The sequence below is a fragment of the Dromiciops gliroides genome, chromosome 1 (assembly GCF_019393635.1).
Source record: "Dromiciops gliroides isolate mDroGli1 chromosome 1, mDroGli1.pri, whole genome shotgun sequence".
NCBI classification, from domain to species: Eukaryota; Metazoa; Chordata; class Mammalia; order Microbiotheria; family Microbiotheriidae; genus Dromiciops; species Dromiciops gliroides.
The window spans coordinates 429,184,548-429,204,014 of record NC_057861.1 but is presented as its reverse complement, the minus strand read 5'-3'; the positions used below and the strand labels follow the sequence as shown (position 1 = coordinate 429,204,014).

Below are 19,467 nucleotides of genomic sequence, written 5' to 3'. Positions count from 1 at the left end.
CAGGCTGCTGACCCGGCATCATCTCTGGTCATCCCCTTTACTTGATAAGGCAATGTTGAGAAAAAGTTAGGAATGCTTTCTACAGATATTTGTGGGCCCTGAAAGCTCAGGCACACTGACCCAGGCCAGCAGAACCATTATATTCCATGATACTTTCTTTCCTCTCTTACCCCTAGACTCTGGTTACAAGGATGAGAGTGGAAAGAAACTTACATATTTCCCCACTGCTGTGCTCTATTCCAGCCCAGAGTCACCAACATGGTAGCTTTCTCAGATTAGCCATCTCTACCACCCCAGCTCCCAGGTGCCCCTGGCACTGCTCCCAGTTCCTGAGTGCCAGCATGGCCACCCTCGCTAGTGTAATGATTAGAATGATGCCACCTACTGGAGACTTGCTGTGGGAAAGCTCCACCATGAGGAAAATGCCTCAGAGGCATTGTGGCTTTTCCTTGATGTCAGGAAATGATGTTTACTCATGGGTGCTGTCTATCAAGGCTACCAGTCAATCAACTTGAGGAGCCTCTTATTTTCTGGGAGGAGACAGGAAGGAGGAAAGGGAGCCTGCGCAGAGAGCTCTCTCTCTCTCTGTTGGGTTCCTGACTTGATGGTGGTGGTGGTGGTGGCAGAGGACTTCACAGGAAATTTGAGGAAAGATAGGAATGCCAGGCTGTTGGAATTCTGTTCTTTTTTTTTATTCCTTTTTCTATTTTCCAATAAACCCTTAAAAACCTAAACTCGTTTTATCAGTGATTTTAGTCAGTTTCCCCCCAAAACTGGGGAACAGATTAGAATCCACATTTAGAATCTTAAATTACACACTAGACTGTAAGGCCCAAGAATAATGGGTGACATAATCTAGTTGTATCCATGTGGATGCAACTTGGGAGAGCTTATCAAGTCATTGACATAGTCAGAGTTGTCATCATTGTTTAAAACAAACAAGAAACAACCCCCTTGTCTTTCTGACTGGTAGAACAGTCCAGAGCCAGGCTTGACCACTGTCTGGGAACACAGGTGGTGGCTTCTGTAAAATTCAATCATACTGTGGTTCATGGCCGCAGACTGTACTTTAGCTGGCAAAAAGGGAGGCAGTGATTGGCACTGCTCAAAGATATCTCTGCTGTTTAGGGCCACAGAGTGGCTGTCTAGCCAAAAGGCAAACTCCAATCACACTGTTAATGGACAGATGCACAGGATTACAGATTTAAAGCCTTTGAAGCCATCCAGTCCAACCCTCTCATTTTACAGAAAAGGAGACTGTAGGTGGGAAAGAAGCACCCATATAGAGGAGCAAGAAGTCCTAGAAGAATGAGCAAGGCCAGGAAAATCATGTGACCCACAAATCCACTCCTAGCTCAGTACCTAGCTTGTGTTGAATTGTTGCACTGGATTATCACAAGGAACCGCCAAAGATGGTGCTTAAACTATAGTTGGGGAGGGGAAAGGATAAAAAGAGAAGTATTTTGGTGGAAACTGCTAGACACAATGAGAGTAGGAGAGAAAGAGAAAAGGGGGGAGAAGAAAGGGAAAAAGAGAGAAAGTGTGGGAAATGAGTGTGTGTGTGTGTGTGTGTGTGTGTGTGTGAGAGAGAGAGAGGCAAGAGAAAAATCAGGGGAGGGAAAGGGAGAGAGAGCAACAGAAAAATTTTGCCAATGTGAACTGTGAGCAATTGTCCACTCCCTTCATTTATTGCATGAAATGTGAGTCACTGTCCAATAAAACCTGGCTTTTGGCAAAAGTGAAATCTAGCATCTGATTTCCTAGATGAACTCAGCAGGCTGGTCCCTGGCTGAGGGACATAATTAAAGCTTCTTATCTGAGGTTATGTTTCTCAGTTTCTCAGTTTCTCAGTTGTCTAGCAGCTCAGGAAAGAGGGAATGAACCAAGTTACCCCTGCTTTCAAAACCTCCCCCCAGTCAAAGAACAGCAAGAGTTTACGTTCCTGAATGTATCTGCTTCTTAGGTCCATTTGAGGTTGAAATCTGGGCCCCCACTATGTTTTTCTTTCTTTTTTTTTAGTGAGGCAATTGGGGTTAAGTGCCTTGCCCAGGGTCACACAGCTAGTAAGTGTTAATGTTCTGATGCCAGATTTGAACTCAGGTCCTCTTGACTCCAAGGCCAGTGCTCTATCCACTTCGCCATCTAGCTGCCCCTCCCCCACTATGTTTTAGGGCTAAGAAGGGTCAATGAAGCTCCTTGGGTTGGGACAGAACAAATGGGGTGGAAGTCACATGACTTTGCAACCTCTAGCTGAGAGGCAATCTTCTAGTGTGAGGGCCAATTAGTATCTACATCCACGGTCCCCCAAACTCCACTTGCTTTGGGATCACAGCGGGGATCCTGGTCAGGATAGAATACCGGTACAGAGTTCTTGTGGTAATACTGGAGTCGGTCAAGAAGCTTCTTAACCGATACTGGGATGTTTCCTGGATAGGTCATATCTTTCTTCAGGGTCTTGTTGTATGTCAAAAAGCCAGAGGTTTTTGGTTGGTGGGTCAGGCGACTGTTGCTTTGTGATGATGGGTAAAGATGGTGGTGGAAACCAGTTACCGCAGCCTGTTGGAGAAATACAGAACAGTAAGAGGAGGTCCAGTATACAGCTAGATAGAGCTTGTAAACATGGACACTTGGCTTTTCCCCTAAGACCCTGCGTCCCTGGCCACTCTCCAGTCTTGAATGTACCTGACCTCACACCCCCTGACATACCTGGCCAGCAGGAGGAGCAGGTATGCTTCTTGCGACTTACTGTTGCTTCCTGATATTCCCCTGCTTCTCCTTTGGGGTTGGTTACTCTGATAGAGTCTGTCCTTTCCGGATCCTAATGGCTGCTCTGTCAGCTCTCAGGTCATGCCTCTTTCTTTCACAAGGAGTCCTCAAAGTCATTCTCTCCATCCCAACTCCTACCTTTAAGCTGGAGGACAGGTGGATGTCCCCTTGAATGCCCCTGGTTCCTCGTTCATTCTCTTCCTCAACTGTCATGATCTTAGTCTTCATTCTACCCTGAAGCTTCAGTGGTTCTGTCCTGTCTCTAGGTCACAGCCTCCAAAATTCTGATTGCACATATTGATTGGTAATCAAATTTTTTGAATATGTATTTACTTACTTAATAAATTATATACATATAATAAAACCCACAATAACACTTACAAAATAGAGAAATTTTTAAAAGGATGAGATAAAGATGAAATATTTTTGATCCTATAGTAGTGTGGGGGGGAGGGGAGATGACATTAAGAAACCTAAGCTTTGGGAAAGTGCCTTAGGGAGCTGTGTGAAGGGTGAGATGGGGAGGTGGGCAAGAGGCTTGAAGCAGGGAAACCATTTAAGAGGAAGCTATTGCAATAGGCCAGGATAGGGGCAGCTATGTGTTGCAGTGGATAGAGCACCGGCCCTGGAGTCAGGAGGACCTGAATTCAAATCCAGCCTCAGACACTTAACACTTACTAGCTGTGTGACCCTGGGCAAGTCACTTAACCCCAATTGCCTCACCAAAAACAAAAAAAACCCAAAGCAATAGGCCAGGACAGAGATGATCAGGTTCTGAACCAAGAGAGGGAAGAAGGCAAATGAAAGGAATGTTGTGGAGGTAGAAACAGGAAGATTTGGTAATGTATTGGATATGTGGGGCACGGGAGAGAGAGGAGTTGAAGATGACCCCTAGGTTGTGAACTTGAATGCCTAGAACCTTCAACAGAAATAGGGAAGTTTGCAAGACAGATGGAAGTGAGTGGGAGTTTTTTTGGGGTGGGGGAAGAGGGAAGATAATGTAATAAGATGTATGATATAGATCACAACCCATCCATACCTGCTCCTCCTGTCCTATTCAAAATGAAAAGGGGGAAGGTAGGGGCCCTTAACACTTGTCACTACTCCAGAAGAAGGAAGGAAAGAAATAAGCAAAGAAATAAGCATTTATTAAGTGCCTACTATGTGCAAAGCACTGTGTTCAGTATGTTACAAATATTACATCGTTTGATCCTTGCAACAACCCTTGGAGGTAGGTGCTATTATTATCCTCATTTTAGGGATGAGGATACTGAGGCAGACAGAGGTCAAGTGACTTGCCCAAGTTCACAGAGCTAGTAAATATCTGAAGTTACACTGGAGCTCAGGTCTTCCTGATTTCAGGACCAATGCTTGATTCACTGTGCCACCCACCTAGCTGTCTAGAGAACCCACCACTTGAGGTACTGCTGCTACGGTCATGGGTGATCTGAGAGATAGAAGATGGGTATGCAGAGAGGTGGGAATTTTTCCAGTAGTACCTGGGAAGTGACATCAGGCTAAGAGGGTGGAAATTGGGAGCCTGCACTGAGGAGAAAGGGAACAGAATACGGCAATTTGGGGAATAAGGATAGGTATAATTGTGTTACGAGAAAAGCCTCATGATTAGCTATTACAGGGAGGGAAGAGGTGTGACCCAACTTCCCACCTTCTGACTAGACAATCACATATATCTTAGGGACAGGACATGGTCCCTACTCTGAAGACCCAGGCTAGAGGATAAAACACAAACTCCCTTGTTTGGTTAAAACACTCCACCATCTGGCTCCAGCCGATCTTTCCAGGCTCATTTCCCATTCTTCTTCTTCACCCACTCTACACTTCTCCTATACTTCACATATGACATTCCATCTGCCATCTCCCTGCCTTCATCCTCCATGCTTCAAAGGTCCTTCCTTCTCATCAAGTTCAGATCCTGGGCCACCTCTTAAAGCTTCAAAACTAAGCCTCCAGGGCAGCTAGGTGGTACAGTGGATAAAGCACCAGCCCTGGATTCAAGAGGACCTGAGTTCAAATCCAGCCTTAGACATTTGACACTTACTAGCTGTGTGAACCTGAGCAAGTCACTTAACCCTCATTGCCCAACCAAAAACAAAACAAAACAAAAAACCCAAGCCTCCCCAGGCGCTGGTACCTTCCTTCTTGCCAATTACATAGAATGTACAAAATTTGTGTTTGCTTTTTTGAGTTCATGTTGATTATATCTAATAAAATGTAAATTCCTTTCAGGACAAGGACTATTACTTTTTTTTCCTCTTTGTATCCTTAGAAATTAGCACGGTGTGTAAGAAACGATGAGCAGGAGGAGTTCAGAGAAACCTGGAGGGTCTTACGTGAGCTGATGATGAGTGAGATGAGCAGAACCAGAAGAACATTGTACACAGTATCATCAACATTGAGTGTTGATCTACTGTGATGGACTATATTCTTCTCACCAATGCAGTGGTAAAGAAGAGTTCCAGGGAACTCATGATAGAAGAGAATCTCCAAATCCAGGGAAAAAAAAGAACTGTGGAATATAGATACTGAATGAACCATACTATTTCTTTTGTTTTTGCTGCTGTTGTTTTTCTATTTTGAGGTTTTTCATCATTGCTCTGATTTTTCTCTTATAAAATGACCAATGCAGAAATATGATTAATGTTATTATGTGTATATATATATATATATATATATATATAAAAGAAATTAGCAATGGCTGACATAGGGCTGTGTTAGTAAATGTTTAAAAACCATCTCTCTAGAAAAAATGTTCCCATGATACACTTTTAAGTTTAATATGCATTATTAACACTTTCTTAAGACTAGACAATCATAATAACACTAAATCAAGACCTGATTTGTTGCAACTGCCAATTTCTGAGGTGTAAGTACTTGGACTGAAATATAACAGTTGGATTTCTGCTGTCATTTGAGCTTCCTCCAGCATTCCCTGCACACAGCACTCACTTAATGAATGCTCATTAAATGTTGTTGAATGGTTGCAAGCATTTAAAATATCTGCCTTCCAAAATTTAGTGGGAAAGTTCTTCCTTTTCCCTTTTTGGAGTCAATTTCCAATATCTTTAGTAAAAAGCAGCAGTTTAAATCCAGTTTTCTCACTTAGCAGCTCAAAGGACATGCCTTATATATAATGGTCACTGGTTTAATTGTTGACATTGCCTGATTATCTCGAACACAAACCTTTGGAAAAACTTAGGAAACAGTAATAGCGAAAGCACTGTAATTGGGAACAGGTTGCCTAGCAAAAGAGGTATGGGAAAACCTTGAAGAAATGGTACTTTACTTCTGCCACAGCATGAAGGGTCATAAAAGATCTTAAAGACCATTTTTAGCCTTCCGAATGTCTGGGTAGGGGCAGGAAAGGGGCAGAGTTTGGGGATGGAAAGGAAGAAGCAAAGGGAAGTTGGAAGGAGAAGGGGGGCAAGATAAGGAATTGAATGCAGCAGAGTAAGGCCCCAATACTGAATGCACATAAAGTAACAGATAGTCTCCCTGTCCTCTTTTTTTCATATTATAGCTGCAAATTTATGATGATTTTACTACCTGGGTAGCCAGTCAGTAGTTTCCAGTTTCCATATCGAATTGCTGCATGGATAGAAACATTGAAGGTGGAATGTGTTGTAGGAAAGGAATCGCCTTTGGAGGGAGGCCTAGTGTTTCCTGGGCCTGAAAAGGAACAAGATGGCAGAATAAGATTGAAATGTCAGTAGCACACAGTAATAAACACACATTATATTTCTCTTACATAACACTAAGTAGCCTTGATTAAATACTGGAGTGTAAATGGGTCTCCCGCCCTAGACACGAATTCTTCATGAACAGTTTTATTAAATGGCTATAGTAACATTAAATGTCTGTCACAAACCACAGAAAAGAAACATTCCAAAGACAATAGAACCCTGATCTAGCTTTAAAATATCAATGCCCTCAGAAAGAGGAGATCAATGAATTGGGCATGCAACTAAAAAAGTTAGAAAAAGAATAAATTAAAAATCCCCAATTAAATACTAAATAGAAATTCTGAAAATCAAAGGAGAGATTAATAAAATTGAAAGTAAGCAAATTATAAAATTAATAAGTAAAACTAATCTGGTTTTATGAAAAAATCAATAAAATAGATAAACTATTGGTTAATTTGATTAAAAAAGAGAAGAAAACCAAATTATCAGTATCAAAAATGAAAGGGGTGAATTTACTACCAATGAATGGAAATTAAAGCAATAATTAGGAGGTATTTTGCCCAACTGTATGCCAACAAATTTGACAATATAAATGAAATTAAAGGATGTTTGCAAAATATAAATTGCCTAGATTAACAGAGGAGGAAATAAAATATCAGTGACCTACTTTTATAGAGTTGTACATTGTTCTGTTATAGCATTTTTTTTTGGGGGGGGGTTGTTTTAAAGACAGGACAGACTGACTGGTCCTGTGATTTCACTGATATATGTAACTTCTGGCTGAGAACTCCTTCTACCAATGGCACATCAACCAACTCTAGGGCAGGGGAATGGTGGGGGGGAGAAAAAAAATGAAAATTACATGATAATTTTGTTGTATATTTGAAAGGAATAGTAAGTTGTGCTTAGTGGATTTGCAATTTCATGTGCAATAATCTTTTTTATTGTGCTATTGGAAATGCTTGTTTTACTCCATAAATCAAAAATAAAATTTAAAAAGTTGCATATCATTTGCAAGTTGGGGTCTTAGAGAACTGCCAGGCACACTGGGAAGTTAAGTGAATCACCCTGGGGGCACACAATCAGGATGTGTCAGAGGCTCCACTAGAACCCAGGTCTTCCTGTTTCTGAGGTCAGCTCTGGTTCCACTAGGTCAAGCTGCCTGTTGTTAAGAGGATGCAGGGATTAAATGCTCTTATTTCCTGCAAGAGAGGCTGTATTGATAAACTGCAATTAAAAGAATCCCAAAGGACTTTGCCCTTCCGCCTCAGAGAACCCTATTATCTTATGTAGCCCTCTATATCTAAGTAAGCTCCAGCACCTTACTAGTAGCATCTCACCAGCACTCTTGTTGGCACTCTAAGACTCTCTATGGCTCCTCTGGCTGTCACATAATAATAACTTTACAATTGTTATCTTATCTGATCCTCACAACAAGCCTGGGACTTAGGTTCTATTTTTATTCCCATTTTACAGATGAGAAAACTGAGGCAAACAGAGGATAAAGTGACCTGATCAAGTATCAGAGACTAAATTTGAACTTAGGTCTTTCTGACTGTGGAAATTTATTTTGATTTGGGGACCCTACCTTTAGGCTGAGGTTAGAAAGCCTTAGGACCTCAGGGTCTCTTCTGTGTGGGAGATGCTGGTGCCCCTCCCCCTCCGCTTCAGCTGAGCCAAAAAGCCCCATGGGCTGTACAAGACACAAGGTCAGACAGCTGCGGGGTAAAAGCCCCCACCTCCCTCCAACCTGAGCGGAGCTATCCGAGAGATCCTGGGCTTTTCCAGGCTGGGCTCCACCAGTCAAAGCCCTGGCTGGAGGATTAGCTTGGTCTGTGGGGGTGCAGGAAGCCCCAAGATTTGAGTGGAGAGAAGAAAAGGTCTATATAGACCTGGGGGTTAGACTCAGGAGGGTGGCTGATGAGATTAGAAAGGTTGGAGTGTGGCAGACCAGAGATGGGGCTACAAGGATTCAGGAGAAGATGAGAAGGACTAGGAGCAGAGAAAAGAGGCTGAAGGGCAGACTGATGGAGCAGACAGACAGAAGGTGGGTGAGAGAAACACAGGGGTTCAGTGGTGGAAGTAAGGAGAGGAAAGTTAGAAGCAGGGGGATTTACAAAGTGAAAGGGTCTCAGAGTTAGAATAAAGAACCTGAGTACCCTAAGGCAAGAGGTCGCTAAGGCCCTTATTGTATTGAAGAAGGTCCAGGCTCAGCAGGTGGAAAAGAGACACAGTGGAAAGAGACACACCGCAATGCAGTCAGGTTGTACATTTTATTTCCCTGTATTCTTTTTTTTTTGTTTTTGTTTTTTTTTTTAGTGAGGCAATTTGGGGTCAAGTGACTTGCCCAGGGTCACACAGCCAGTAAGTGTTAAGTGTCTGAGGCTGGACTTGAACTCAGGTACTCCTGACTCCAGGACCGGTGCTCCATTCACTGTGCCACCTAGCTGCCCCTCCCTGTATTCTTAATTTTAAATAGTATCTCATAAATAAACTCTGCTTTGATTATTTAGTTAAGAGGCTTCTTAATCCTTTGCTTATCAATTTTGGGAGTGGAGCAGTGTGGTGGATCTTTATAAACGGCCCATATTAAATTAAATGCAGTCAGATAGCCAGTTAGTCAAAAGTCCCCAGATTAAGTAACCCAGTCAGATTAGTCCCCCAAATTAGGCCTAGTCAATTTAAAATATTCCACGTGACTCTAGGGCCGGCACTCTCTACATTGTGCTGCTTAGTTGTGTTTCTAGTTCAAGAGTCACAATCAAATCAATATTGTCATCGCCGCTGGAAAAGGTACGTTGATCTACTGCCCTTTGACCCCACTCACCACCCCAATAACTTTCCAAATCAATACACTCCTCTCTGGCCATCACTGTATGCATTGTCTTCCTGCCACCCCCTCTTCAACCTTCTCCCCTTAGAAAGTAACTTAATTGAGGGAAGGGACTCTCTTTGCTTTAGTATTTGTATCTTCAATTCTTGGCAAAGTATTAAAAATCCTTTTTGATTCAACAAGTTTACTAATTGAATATGCAATTACAGGCCAAATGTCCCAAAACTGAACCCTTCGTTGTGCCTTTAAAGCTGGTACATTTCTTTTGTTCAAGGCACACAGGACACCTGGACTGGTCCAGCCCAGTGATTCCATCTTTGATGGGGACTTCTGGAATGGCAGTTTACTTCACTGATGCAGACTGACAAAAGAGCCACAGCTTACAGACTTTCTTAGAGCACCAAGAGGTGTGTTGTTGTTTGTCCTTCGTTTCTCAAAGAGAACCATGACATTAAGGTGAAGTCATGCTTTTTGGTAAAGTGGATTTAAGTCAGGCAGAGCTGGGCCAATCTCACTCTCTCTTCCAGAACCATCTGGGTCCAGTGGCAAGATATCTATCAGGACGACTGAAGATGGCCCTAGATGTTTAAGGCAATTGGAGTTAAGTGACTTGCCCAGGGTCACACATCTAGTAAGTGTCTGAGGTGAGATTTGAATTCAAATCCTCCCAACTTCAGGGCTAGTGCTCTATTTCCTGTGCCACCTAACTGCCCCTACTGAGAGCTTTAGTCACTCGATGATCACCAGAGGGCCAAGTCTTATGGACTTGCCCTCTGGCATCTGTGCTACACTATCTCTCTTGGCTATGAATACAAAGTACAAGTTTGGTCCCACAGCTGGTGTGTCATCATGGTTCTGGTCTACAGTTGGTTGACTGGTACCAAACATGTATACTTTACATGACCTTATTCAGACTGAATAGATAAAAACTCAGGTCTAGCTGTGGCAAATACAGCCTAATGTTTTAAGTCTATTTTTATCTGCCCTTGTGTTTATGATAGCTCTTTAAATTGATACCCCATTCCTGGGCCCTTCATGCTGGGGCAAAAGAACTGACTGAAAACTTCTTTCTGTCTATGAGGTCCTAGAGGGAAAATGCCACCTCTTGTGCCTTTTTATAATTCTCAGCATGGAATACAGGGTCCTGCATCTGATGGGCTTTGAATACCTGTACTGTACCAACATTCAGCACACTGCCTGGCACATGGTAGGCATTTATTTTTTTTGGTCAATAGTATGTTTTTTTCCAATTACATGTAAAATAGTTTTCAACATTCATTCTTATAAGATTTTGAGTTCTGAATTTTTCTGCCCCCCTTCCGCAAGATGGCAAGCAATCTGATATAGGTTATACATATGCAATCATGGAAATATATTTCCACATTGGCATTGACTGGTTTTTTTAAAATGGTACCTAAGGTATTGAATTAAATAAATATTAGGTGTACATTGTGTTCTTTATTTACAAATGAGGAAGACCTGGGTTCAAGTCTCATCTCTGGCACATCCTGGCTACATGATACAAGTCACTTGCCCCTTAATGTTCTAGGTAATTCTCTAAGATTACAAGTTTCTTTCTTTATTATTTTTATTGATAACCTTTAAAATGGTATCTTTTGTTTTTACTTTACCTTTTCCCCCAAATATGTTTACCCCCAATTCCACCCCTTACAACAAAGAAGAAAATAGAAGAAAAAATAGTTCATCAAAACTAACCAATCAACAAAATTCCATGGGATCAGCAATGTTCCAAACCCATAGTCCTTCACCTCTGCTAATAAGGGACAAGGGTGTATTTTTTCATCTTTCTTTTTTACCATGATCAAGCTTGAATATTTTTTATCTTTATATATATCATTTTTATTCCTGAATACATCCCTCTCTATTCCCCTACCCACCCAAAGAACCATCCCTTATAATAAGGATTTAACAAAAGAGAGAAAAACAAAAAGCAACTCAGAAAAATCAGCAGTTTAAGTACAGGCACTATTCCACGATCCTAAGAGATGAAGGAAGCAGATTTTGTTATTTCTTCTTCAGGGCCAAATGTGGTCATTATGATTATACAATGTTTAGCATCTTAATTTTTCCTTTCCATCTACATTGCTAGCTATCCTTATTTTTGTTTGTTTTTGTTTTGTTTTTGTTTTTTTTTGCAGGGCAATGGGGGTTAAGTGACTTGCCCAGGGTCACACAGCTAGTAAGTGTCAAGTGTCTGAGGCTGGATTTGAACTCAGGTCCTCCTGAATCCAGGGCCAACTCTTTAACCACTGCGCCATCTAGCTGCGCCCCCTACCCTTATTTTTATAAAATGTCTTCTGACAAATGTGCTCTTTTCCTAATCCAATGCAGGTCACTGGAGGATTGGGAATATATTGCACAACTATATTTCACAGGGTTGAAAGGGCAGTGTAGTCACAATGCTTAGTCACCATTTAAAACAAAGCCATTGTAGAGATTCGCTGGAGACTGAGCAAATAAACATTAGTGGTTTCAGACCTCTAAGTCTCAACAATCTCACCCCAACAAGTCTTTGGTACCAGAGGAAGGACTGTTTCATACTCATTGCTCCCTGTTTGTTTGGGTACGTTTTGGTTCCAAAGTAAACAGATGATCCTGGTGGCTGAGATGTGAGAAGCTATCGATCACAGGAAGTGTGTTCTTAATACACATGCTACAGTAAAAACGGACAACTTCATTATTTACACCAACTAAGTTTGTATAAAGGTCATATTTTGATATGGAAGGATGTTTGTTACATAAAATGGATATCTGATTTGTGACATTATAAACAGAAAAAAGGAAATGTAGTCATGTCACATCTATTCATGTTCTGTCCAAATATATACAAAACAAGAACATAAAATACCTAAATAGTAAGCATAAGACTAAGCGATGAAAGATGTCGGCTGTTTTCTAATCCTTATGTATTTCGCACTGCAAACTTTGGCTTTGTGAAGACTTTGTGAAGAATAAAAATCGCAGCTTGACAAATGTTGCATTCCACACTGACTCAGTGGATCAGACTTAGGGCTCTATACACACAGCACAAAGTCACATAAACCCACCTACCCACTCCCATACCCCATATCTGCCATTCCAAACACCTTTCTGCTAAGATTTGCAATGCCCTGAATGGCTGGTCCAAGTTAAGAACTCTTTGGAAAGAGCAGATGAGGGAGCAAAACCCAAGACCAGATGAATGGAACCAGCAATGGCTGTTTCAACCAAAACCTGTTCATGGAGTTGTTCATTAAGGTGGCCTTTAATCATTAATGAGATCACAGAATTGAAAAGATTTGAATGGTGTTTCTACCAAAGAAAAGTAATGTATTATGTTTTTTGGACATGATCAATGGAGAATTTTTTCCCCCTTTGTTATGCATATTTGTTATAAGAGATTGGTTTTTCTGGTTTTTTGCTTTTCACTGTGGAAGTAGGAAGGTGGGAGGGAGAGAAAAACAATTTTTTGTTCACTGAAAAAAAATTATTTTAATAGAAGAAAATCAATGTGTGAAAACTACTGGTAGATGGGAAAAGAGTCAAGCCTTGGATATAGAGCTTGGGATCCTCTTCCCCCCAGTAATAATGACAGTGTGACCAGAAGTTAACTTGAATCTGATCATATCACTTAGACTAACAATATATAAGGGATTAGGCAAATTTAATTCTAGCCTGGTACCCCGCTCTCTCTGGGAGCAGAGTGGTGGCCTCTGGCCCCAACTTCTTATTTCCCCTCCTAGCAGAACTGAAAGTATCCCTTGGAAAAGGGTGGAGGGGAAAAGAGGCCAGAGATGTCTATTTTGCCTCCCTTTGTGTCACATATAATGAGAGCCCACCTTTACTACATAACAAAGAAATATAAATAAAACCAATAAATATATTGGTCACATCTGACAACATATTGCTCATTCCACATTTCTATTCAAGGGTGTGATAGAGAAACCTTGAACTAGACAGCTGATTATTAAAATTTCTGTATAAGCATTTATACCTTGGAAATAAGCAAAATTTATAATTCATGGCTTGGTTAATTGTTTGCTGATTTAGGCGTAAGAAAATGATGGAGAAATATGTTAATTCATATTAAACTTAAAAGTCTATTGTAGGGGCAGCTAGATGGCGCAGTGGATAGAGCACCAGCCCTGGAGTCAGGAGTACCTGAGTTCAAATCTGGCCTCAGACACTTAACACTTACTAGTTGTGTGACCCTGGGGAAGTCACTTAACCCTCATTGCCCTGCCCCTCCAAAGGTCTATTCTAAAAAAAAGTCTATTGCAAATACATTTTGGGGGCAGCTGGGTGGTGCAGTGGATAAAGCACTGGCCCTGGATTCAGGAGGACCTGAGTTCAAATCCTGCCTCTGACACTTGATACTTACTAGCTGTGTGACCCTGGGGAAGTCACTTAACCCTCATTGCCCTGCCCCTCCAAAGGTCTATTCTAAATACATTTCTCTCCCATAGAGCCTGTTGTTGAAGATTTACCAGTACACCCCTAGGGCCTCTTGTCTAAGACTTCTCTGCCCCTAGGCGGATGTACATTTCAATACCAATCCTCTGGAATCAAAATTAGTCACTGTGTTGATCAGAGTTCTAATGTCTTTTCATGTTACTTGTGGGAGGTCATTGTGTACATCATTCTCTTGGTTTTGCTTACTTGGCTCTGACGCAGTTCAAATGAGTCTTTCCCAAGTTTCTTACAGTCTTTCATATTTGTCACTTTGCATAGTGTAATAACATTCCATTATATTCACATATCACCATTTGTTTAGCCTTTCCTTAGTCAATAGATATCCACTTAGCTTCCAGTCTCTTCCCTACAAAAAGTGCAACTAAAATGTTTTTGTGTTTGTGGGACCTTTCCCTCTGCCTTGGACCTCCTTGGAATAAGTCATCCTCATTAGCTGTATCACTGAGTCCATCTTAGTGATTTTTTCTTGTATAGTTCCAAATCCCCATCCCCCCCGAATGTAACCAATTCACAGCTTCAACAACCTTTCTATCCATAATCCCTCCAACGCTTACCATTTTCCTCTTCTGTCACCTTTGTCAGGGCATGAGGGTTGGTAATACACACTTCTCTTATGGTTAATAATTTGGGGCATTTGAAAGAATATGATTATTGATCATCCTCCCCCATTCTTATTTAATTCAATAAATATTTATTGAGTACCATCTATGTACTTTTAGGTGACCACTGAGAGAGATTCAAAAGATCCTATCTCTATCCTCAAGGAGCTTATAAGTACCCTGGGGAGATAAGATGAAAGAGCTATAAAAATAATATAAAACAAGATAGAATATAATCAAGGGCCAAAATGGGTGGTATAATGTAGACAATATATAATACAGAATCACAAAACCTAAAAGTCTTAAAGGATATTCATCCAGTTCATTCTGTTCCTGAATAAAAATGACCCCCAATTCCCCAACAGGTGCTCATTCAGCCTTCTCTGGACACACCTTGATGGAGGTGGAGCCCAGTACCCTTCCCAAGCTGCCCATTCCACTACTGGATGGCACAGGAGGCTAGGAGGAGAATCAAGGCTGAAGTAGTTCACAAGGCTTCATTAGGAGATGGAACTTAGGTTGGATGCTACAGAAAGATAGGATTTAGATTGGTAGAAGAGAAGAAGAGCTTTCTAAGTGTAGGGAAATGGCATGAGCCAAAGTTTGGAGTTGGAAAAACCTTTGTTTTGAGGGGCAGTAAGGCTATTTGCCTGGTTATAATGAAAACTGGGGGCATAATATAAAGGAAAGTTGAACAGGTAAGGGTGAGGGCAGATGTTCATAAGGGCTTCCAGGAGCTATGAGTTACTTATTCCTCTGCCATATGTGATTTCTTTCTCTTTCTTTCTTTCTCTCTTTCTCTCTCTCTCTCTTTCTTTCTTTCTTGTGTGTCAATGGGGGTTAAGTGACTTGCCCAGGGTCACACAGCTAGTAAGTGTCAAGTGTCTGAGGCCAGATTTGAACTCAGGTCCTCCTGAATCCAGGGCTGGTGCTTTATCCATTGCACCACGTAGCTGCCTCAGCCATATGTGATTTCTAAACTTGAGTATACTTTCTGCTGGATTCTGTAAGTAATGGTAGGAGGGTATGCCACAGACGTTTTGGGGGATTCTTGGTGCCAAATGTTCTTGTTATAACCTTAGCAAATCTTCTAATTAAAAGCTAATTAGGTTCAACTGACTGATATTAAGTAGTAATGCTATGTGGAAGCACACCAGTTAGGGCTTATGAAATATAGCATTAGAAAGACAACTCTAATCTTTAGGGATACCCCTAGACTCTGAGGAGAATTATAACAATGGAACTTTAGGGCCATAGAATACCAGTTTTGGTAAATATGGACTTCAGAGTATGGGTAACTCTACTTCCTGTCTCCATATATTTCCATCTGTACCTGTGATTGCTTCCGAATGGTAACAAAAATATATAGGAAAAATACTTGGGATAACAACCATCACCAACACCACCTTTGAAAATACAGAGACCTAGAAGAAGAAATTAAAACAATGTGGAAACAGAATGAAGTATTTGTCAACTTGTTGCCCCCATCAACCTTTTTGATACTGGAGTAGTCCTCAAGATGCTTTAATGAGTCTAAAGAAGATGGGCTTATATCTCTATATTTTTATTTAATTACAAGTTACTTTACTGACCTGCCCAACAGTTCACAGAAGACAAATTATATGTAAAAAAAATAGCTGGAGAGTAAAACATTTATTGAGCTGTTTCTATTTGAACTCCATCAAAAAATGAAGCCTAGGGAGCAGCTAGGTGGCGCAGTGGATAAAACACTGGCTTTGGATGCAGGAGGACCTGAGTTCAAATCCAGATTCAGACACTTGACACTTACTAGCTGTGTGACCCTGGGCAAGTCACTTAACCCTCATTGCCCCACAAATAAATACATAAATAAATAAAAAAACAAAACAAACAAAAAATGAAGCCTAGATAAAAAACATAGGGATAACAATATTTATATAACATTTGAAAGTTTGCAAAGCCCTTCACATATAATATTTGAACCTCTTGAGATAAATAGAACTAGTTACATATAATTATAATTTATTAAGGTACCATCTTTGATATACACTTCAATTGGTTTTACCATTTAGTGGGTACCTGTCCACTAATTCATGAGTTTGCAGCAAAGAGACAGAGGAAAAGGCTTAGGTTGGCTGCTGTTATTCTAGGAAAACCAGCTCTACTGATTTAGGAAAGGAATCTGGGATCACACCAGGAGGTTTCAATTCCTGGTCCCAGTTACCTGGAACTGTTCTTGCCTCCCTGCTCACAAGCCTGGGGCAAGAGTGAGGACTGGCAGGAGGCTTTGGAAAATGGCTCCTTCAGCCTCCTCCTGCCTACACACTTGTCATGATTAAATTTAATTCTATGAAGTTTATTTTTGTTTCTGGTCACTTCTCCAGTGTACCAAGTTCATTCTAAATTCTGTCCCTATCTTTAAAGAACCACCCGGCATTTTCTGATAGGGTCGTGCTAGCTTTGTACTTAAAACAGGTATCAATACTGAAATACAGTTAGAATCTCACCAATGTGAATTCATTGTGATTTAATTTAATTTTAATTAATTGAGTTATTGGTGAATTAATGGTAGAATAAGTGAGAGTTTTGAATCAGAAACTGTATTTATTGTCAAAGGCCAAACCTGGTTAAACTTTTTCTTTTACTTAAAATTATAAATTTATTTTTGAAAAACTTATAGTTTTTACTTGTCGTTTCTTTTTTTTTAAATTAATAAAGTATTTTATTTTTTTCTGTTACATGTAAAGATAGTTCTCAACTTTTGTTTATACAAGCTTTACAATTTCAGATTTTTCTCCCTCCCTCCCCTCCCTCCCCCCTCCCCTAGACAGTGGGTAATCTGATATAAAACCTGGTTAACCTTAAGATGGGCTCATCATCCAGTTGTCGAATTTATTAAGGGATGGGGTGGGGTGGGGTTGTTAATGAGGAGGATGTATCCATACTTGCTAAATCATGAATCCTTAAGGTTTAAATGATAGTTTTAAAAAATAAATATAATTTTATTATTCAACAAGAGACTGAAACTTGAATGAAGTGTTGGTAAAGTGTTTTGAAGCAGGGGTCTCATAAACTCTACCATAACAAATAGATAAGACTTATTAATGGTATCCTTTCTCAAATTATATGCTGGAGTTAAAAGTCCTTAAAAAGTTTATTCTTTTTTCAGTGGGTTGAAAGTATCACGGTGCAATCCTGTTTGTGCTACTAATTTGCTTAGCCAGTTATTTCTTCATGGATGGTATAAAAAGCCCATCTGGCCAAGTCACATGTCAAATAATTGAAACATTTTAATTAATAGAGTTCCAATTAATGAGGCTCCCTTGGTCCAGCTGGAGTGCATTAGCAATGGCAAGGGACCACAAAAACTTTATGACCATCTTCCATGACAGGGCATTCAGGTTGAATTCACACATTCCCACAATGCACATGTGGATCGAATCATGGTCCATCCCCATTTTTACATAAATGTGGGCAAAGGCAATGGATAACATTCTCCTCTCAGTGTGTGGTAAAGACCATGTGTAACTTCTTGCCTGTCCAGATGTGAATGTATTAATTTTTATCTTGATTCGGGAGGGGGTACTTTTAAAATCACTGTGATCCTAAAAATAAAACTTTTACTCTAAAAATAGCTCCCCACAAAACACTGATCCAGAACCCCCACATTCAGCATGGGCTTCCTTACTGACACTCTCCATGGGAGGGAGAATATGGAGAAGGGAGCAACTAACCATATCCCTGGCACTTCTAACACCAAAATACAATGATTTATGAGTCACACAATTGCTATACAGTGAACAATGGCATCATATATGCCCATATCAATGGGCTCTGCAAACAGCTGACCTCTTTGGCTTTTCCTTCCCATGGCTCTAGTCTTTTCTTTTATGATAAATAGTTCCTTTTTTACTTTGAACTTAAAAACACAAACATTTCAATAGACAAATTAGAAGAGAAAAGAGGATTATATAGAAAGCTGTGAATTTCTGTTAAGTGGGCTTTGGCTTTTTTCTTTTTTTTGTTGTTTTTTTGTTTTTCTTTTGTTTTTGTGGGGCAATGGGGGTTAACTGACTTGCCCAGGGTCACACAGCTAGTAAGTGTCAACTGTCTGAGGCCGGATTTGAATTCAGGTCCTCCTGACTCCAGGGCCAGTGCTTTATCCACTGCGCCATCTAGCTGCCCTGGGCTTTGGCTTTTTTCAACCCCACTTCCCCCAATAAGTTTAACATGGAAGTAATAGTAATAGCTAACATTTATATATCATTTTAAGGTTTTCAAGTGCCTTATGTATACTATCTCATTTAATCTTCACTATAATCTCGGGAGGTAGATGCTATTATTATCCTCATTTTACAGATGAGGAAACTGAGGCAGGCAGAAGTTAAGTGACTTGCCTGGGTCTTTTATGCTCCAAATCCAGCACCGTACCTCCTTTGTCATCTAATCATTTTTGCTTATCTGTATCCCTTTATGAACTTCTTTTTTTCTCTTGTTGTTCATCAAATGTTTTACTGATATATTTTTTTTCTTCATCACTCTTGTTTCCCAACAACCCTCCCCACCCCCATAGAAGCCCTCCCTTGGAATAAGTACATATAATTAAGTAAAACAAATCAACTCAGTGGCCATGTCTGTAAAGGCCTGCCTCATTCTAGCAGTGGCCTGTTGTGATTCATTGCTTAGTTGGCACTATGACTGATGGTTTTTCATCTCCAACTCTGCCTCTATCCTCAGCCCTCCCTGATTTTCTGTTTATTTGAATTTGATCTTTGTTTGTACCTCTGACTGACCATGTCTCTGGGTTCAGTCTTGTGAACTTGTTGCCATAGCTACATTCATGACGGCATCCAATACACTTGGCCTTCTCTCTTAGGCCTTCCCCCTGGCACAGGCTATTGGAACCAGGATTGGATGGTTTTTTGGTTTTGTTTTTGTTTGTTTGTTTGTTTGAGTGAGTGAGGTAATTGGGATTAAGTGACTTGCCCAGGGTCACACAGCTAGTAAGTGTTAAGTGTCTGAGGCCGGATTTGAACTCAGGTACTCCTGACTCGAGGGCCGGTGCTCTATCCACTGCACCATCTAGCTGCCCCAATTGGATGTTTTTTAAAGACAT

General features: G+C 40.6%; 1 protein-coding gene across 1 annotated transcript in view; it reads right to left on the bottom strand.

The window, feature by feature from the left end:
* Positions 1–707: 707 nt before the first annotated feature.
* The window catches only part of ARSB (arylsulfatase B), a 227,634-nt gene continuing 208,874 nt past the window's right edge, over positions 708–19,467 (bottom strand). Inside the window, 3 exon segments of the mRNA XM_043969448.1 lie at positions 708–2,409; positions 2,411–2,556; positions 6,331–6,453. Coding sequence (XP_043825383.1) covers positions 2,266–2,409; positions 2,411–2,556; positions 6,331–6,453 — 413 coding nt within the window. The 3' untranslated portion in view covers positions 708–2,265.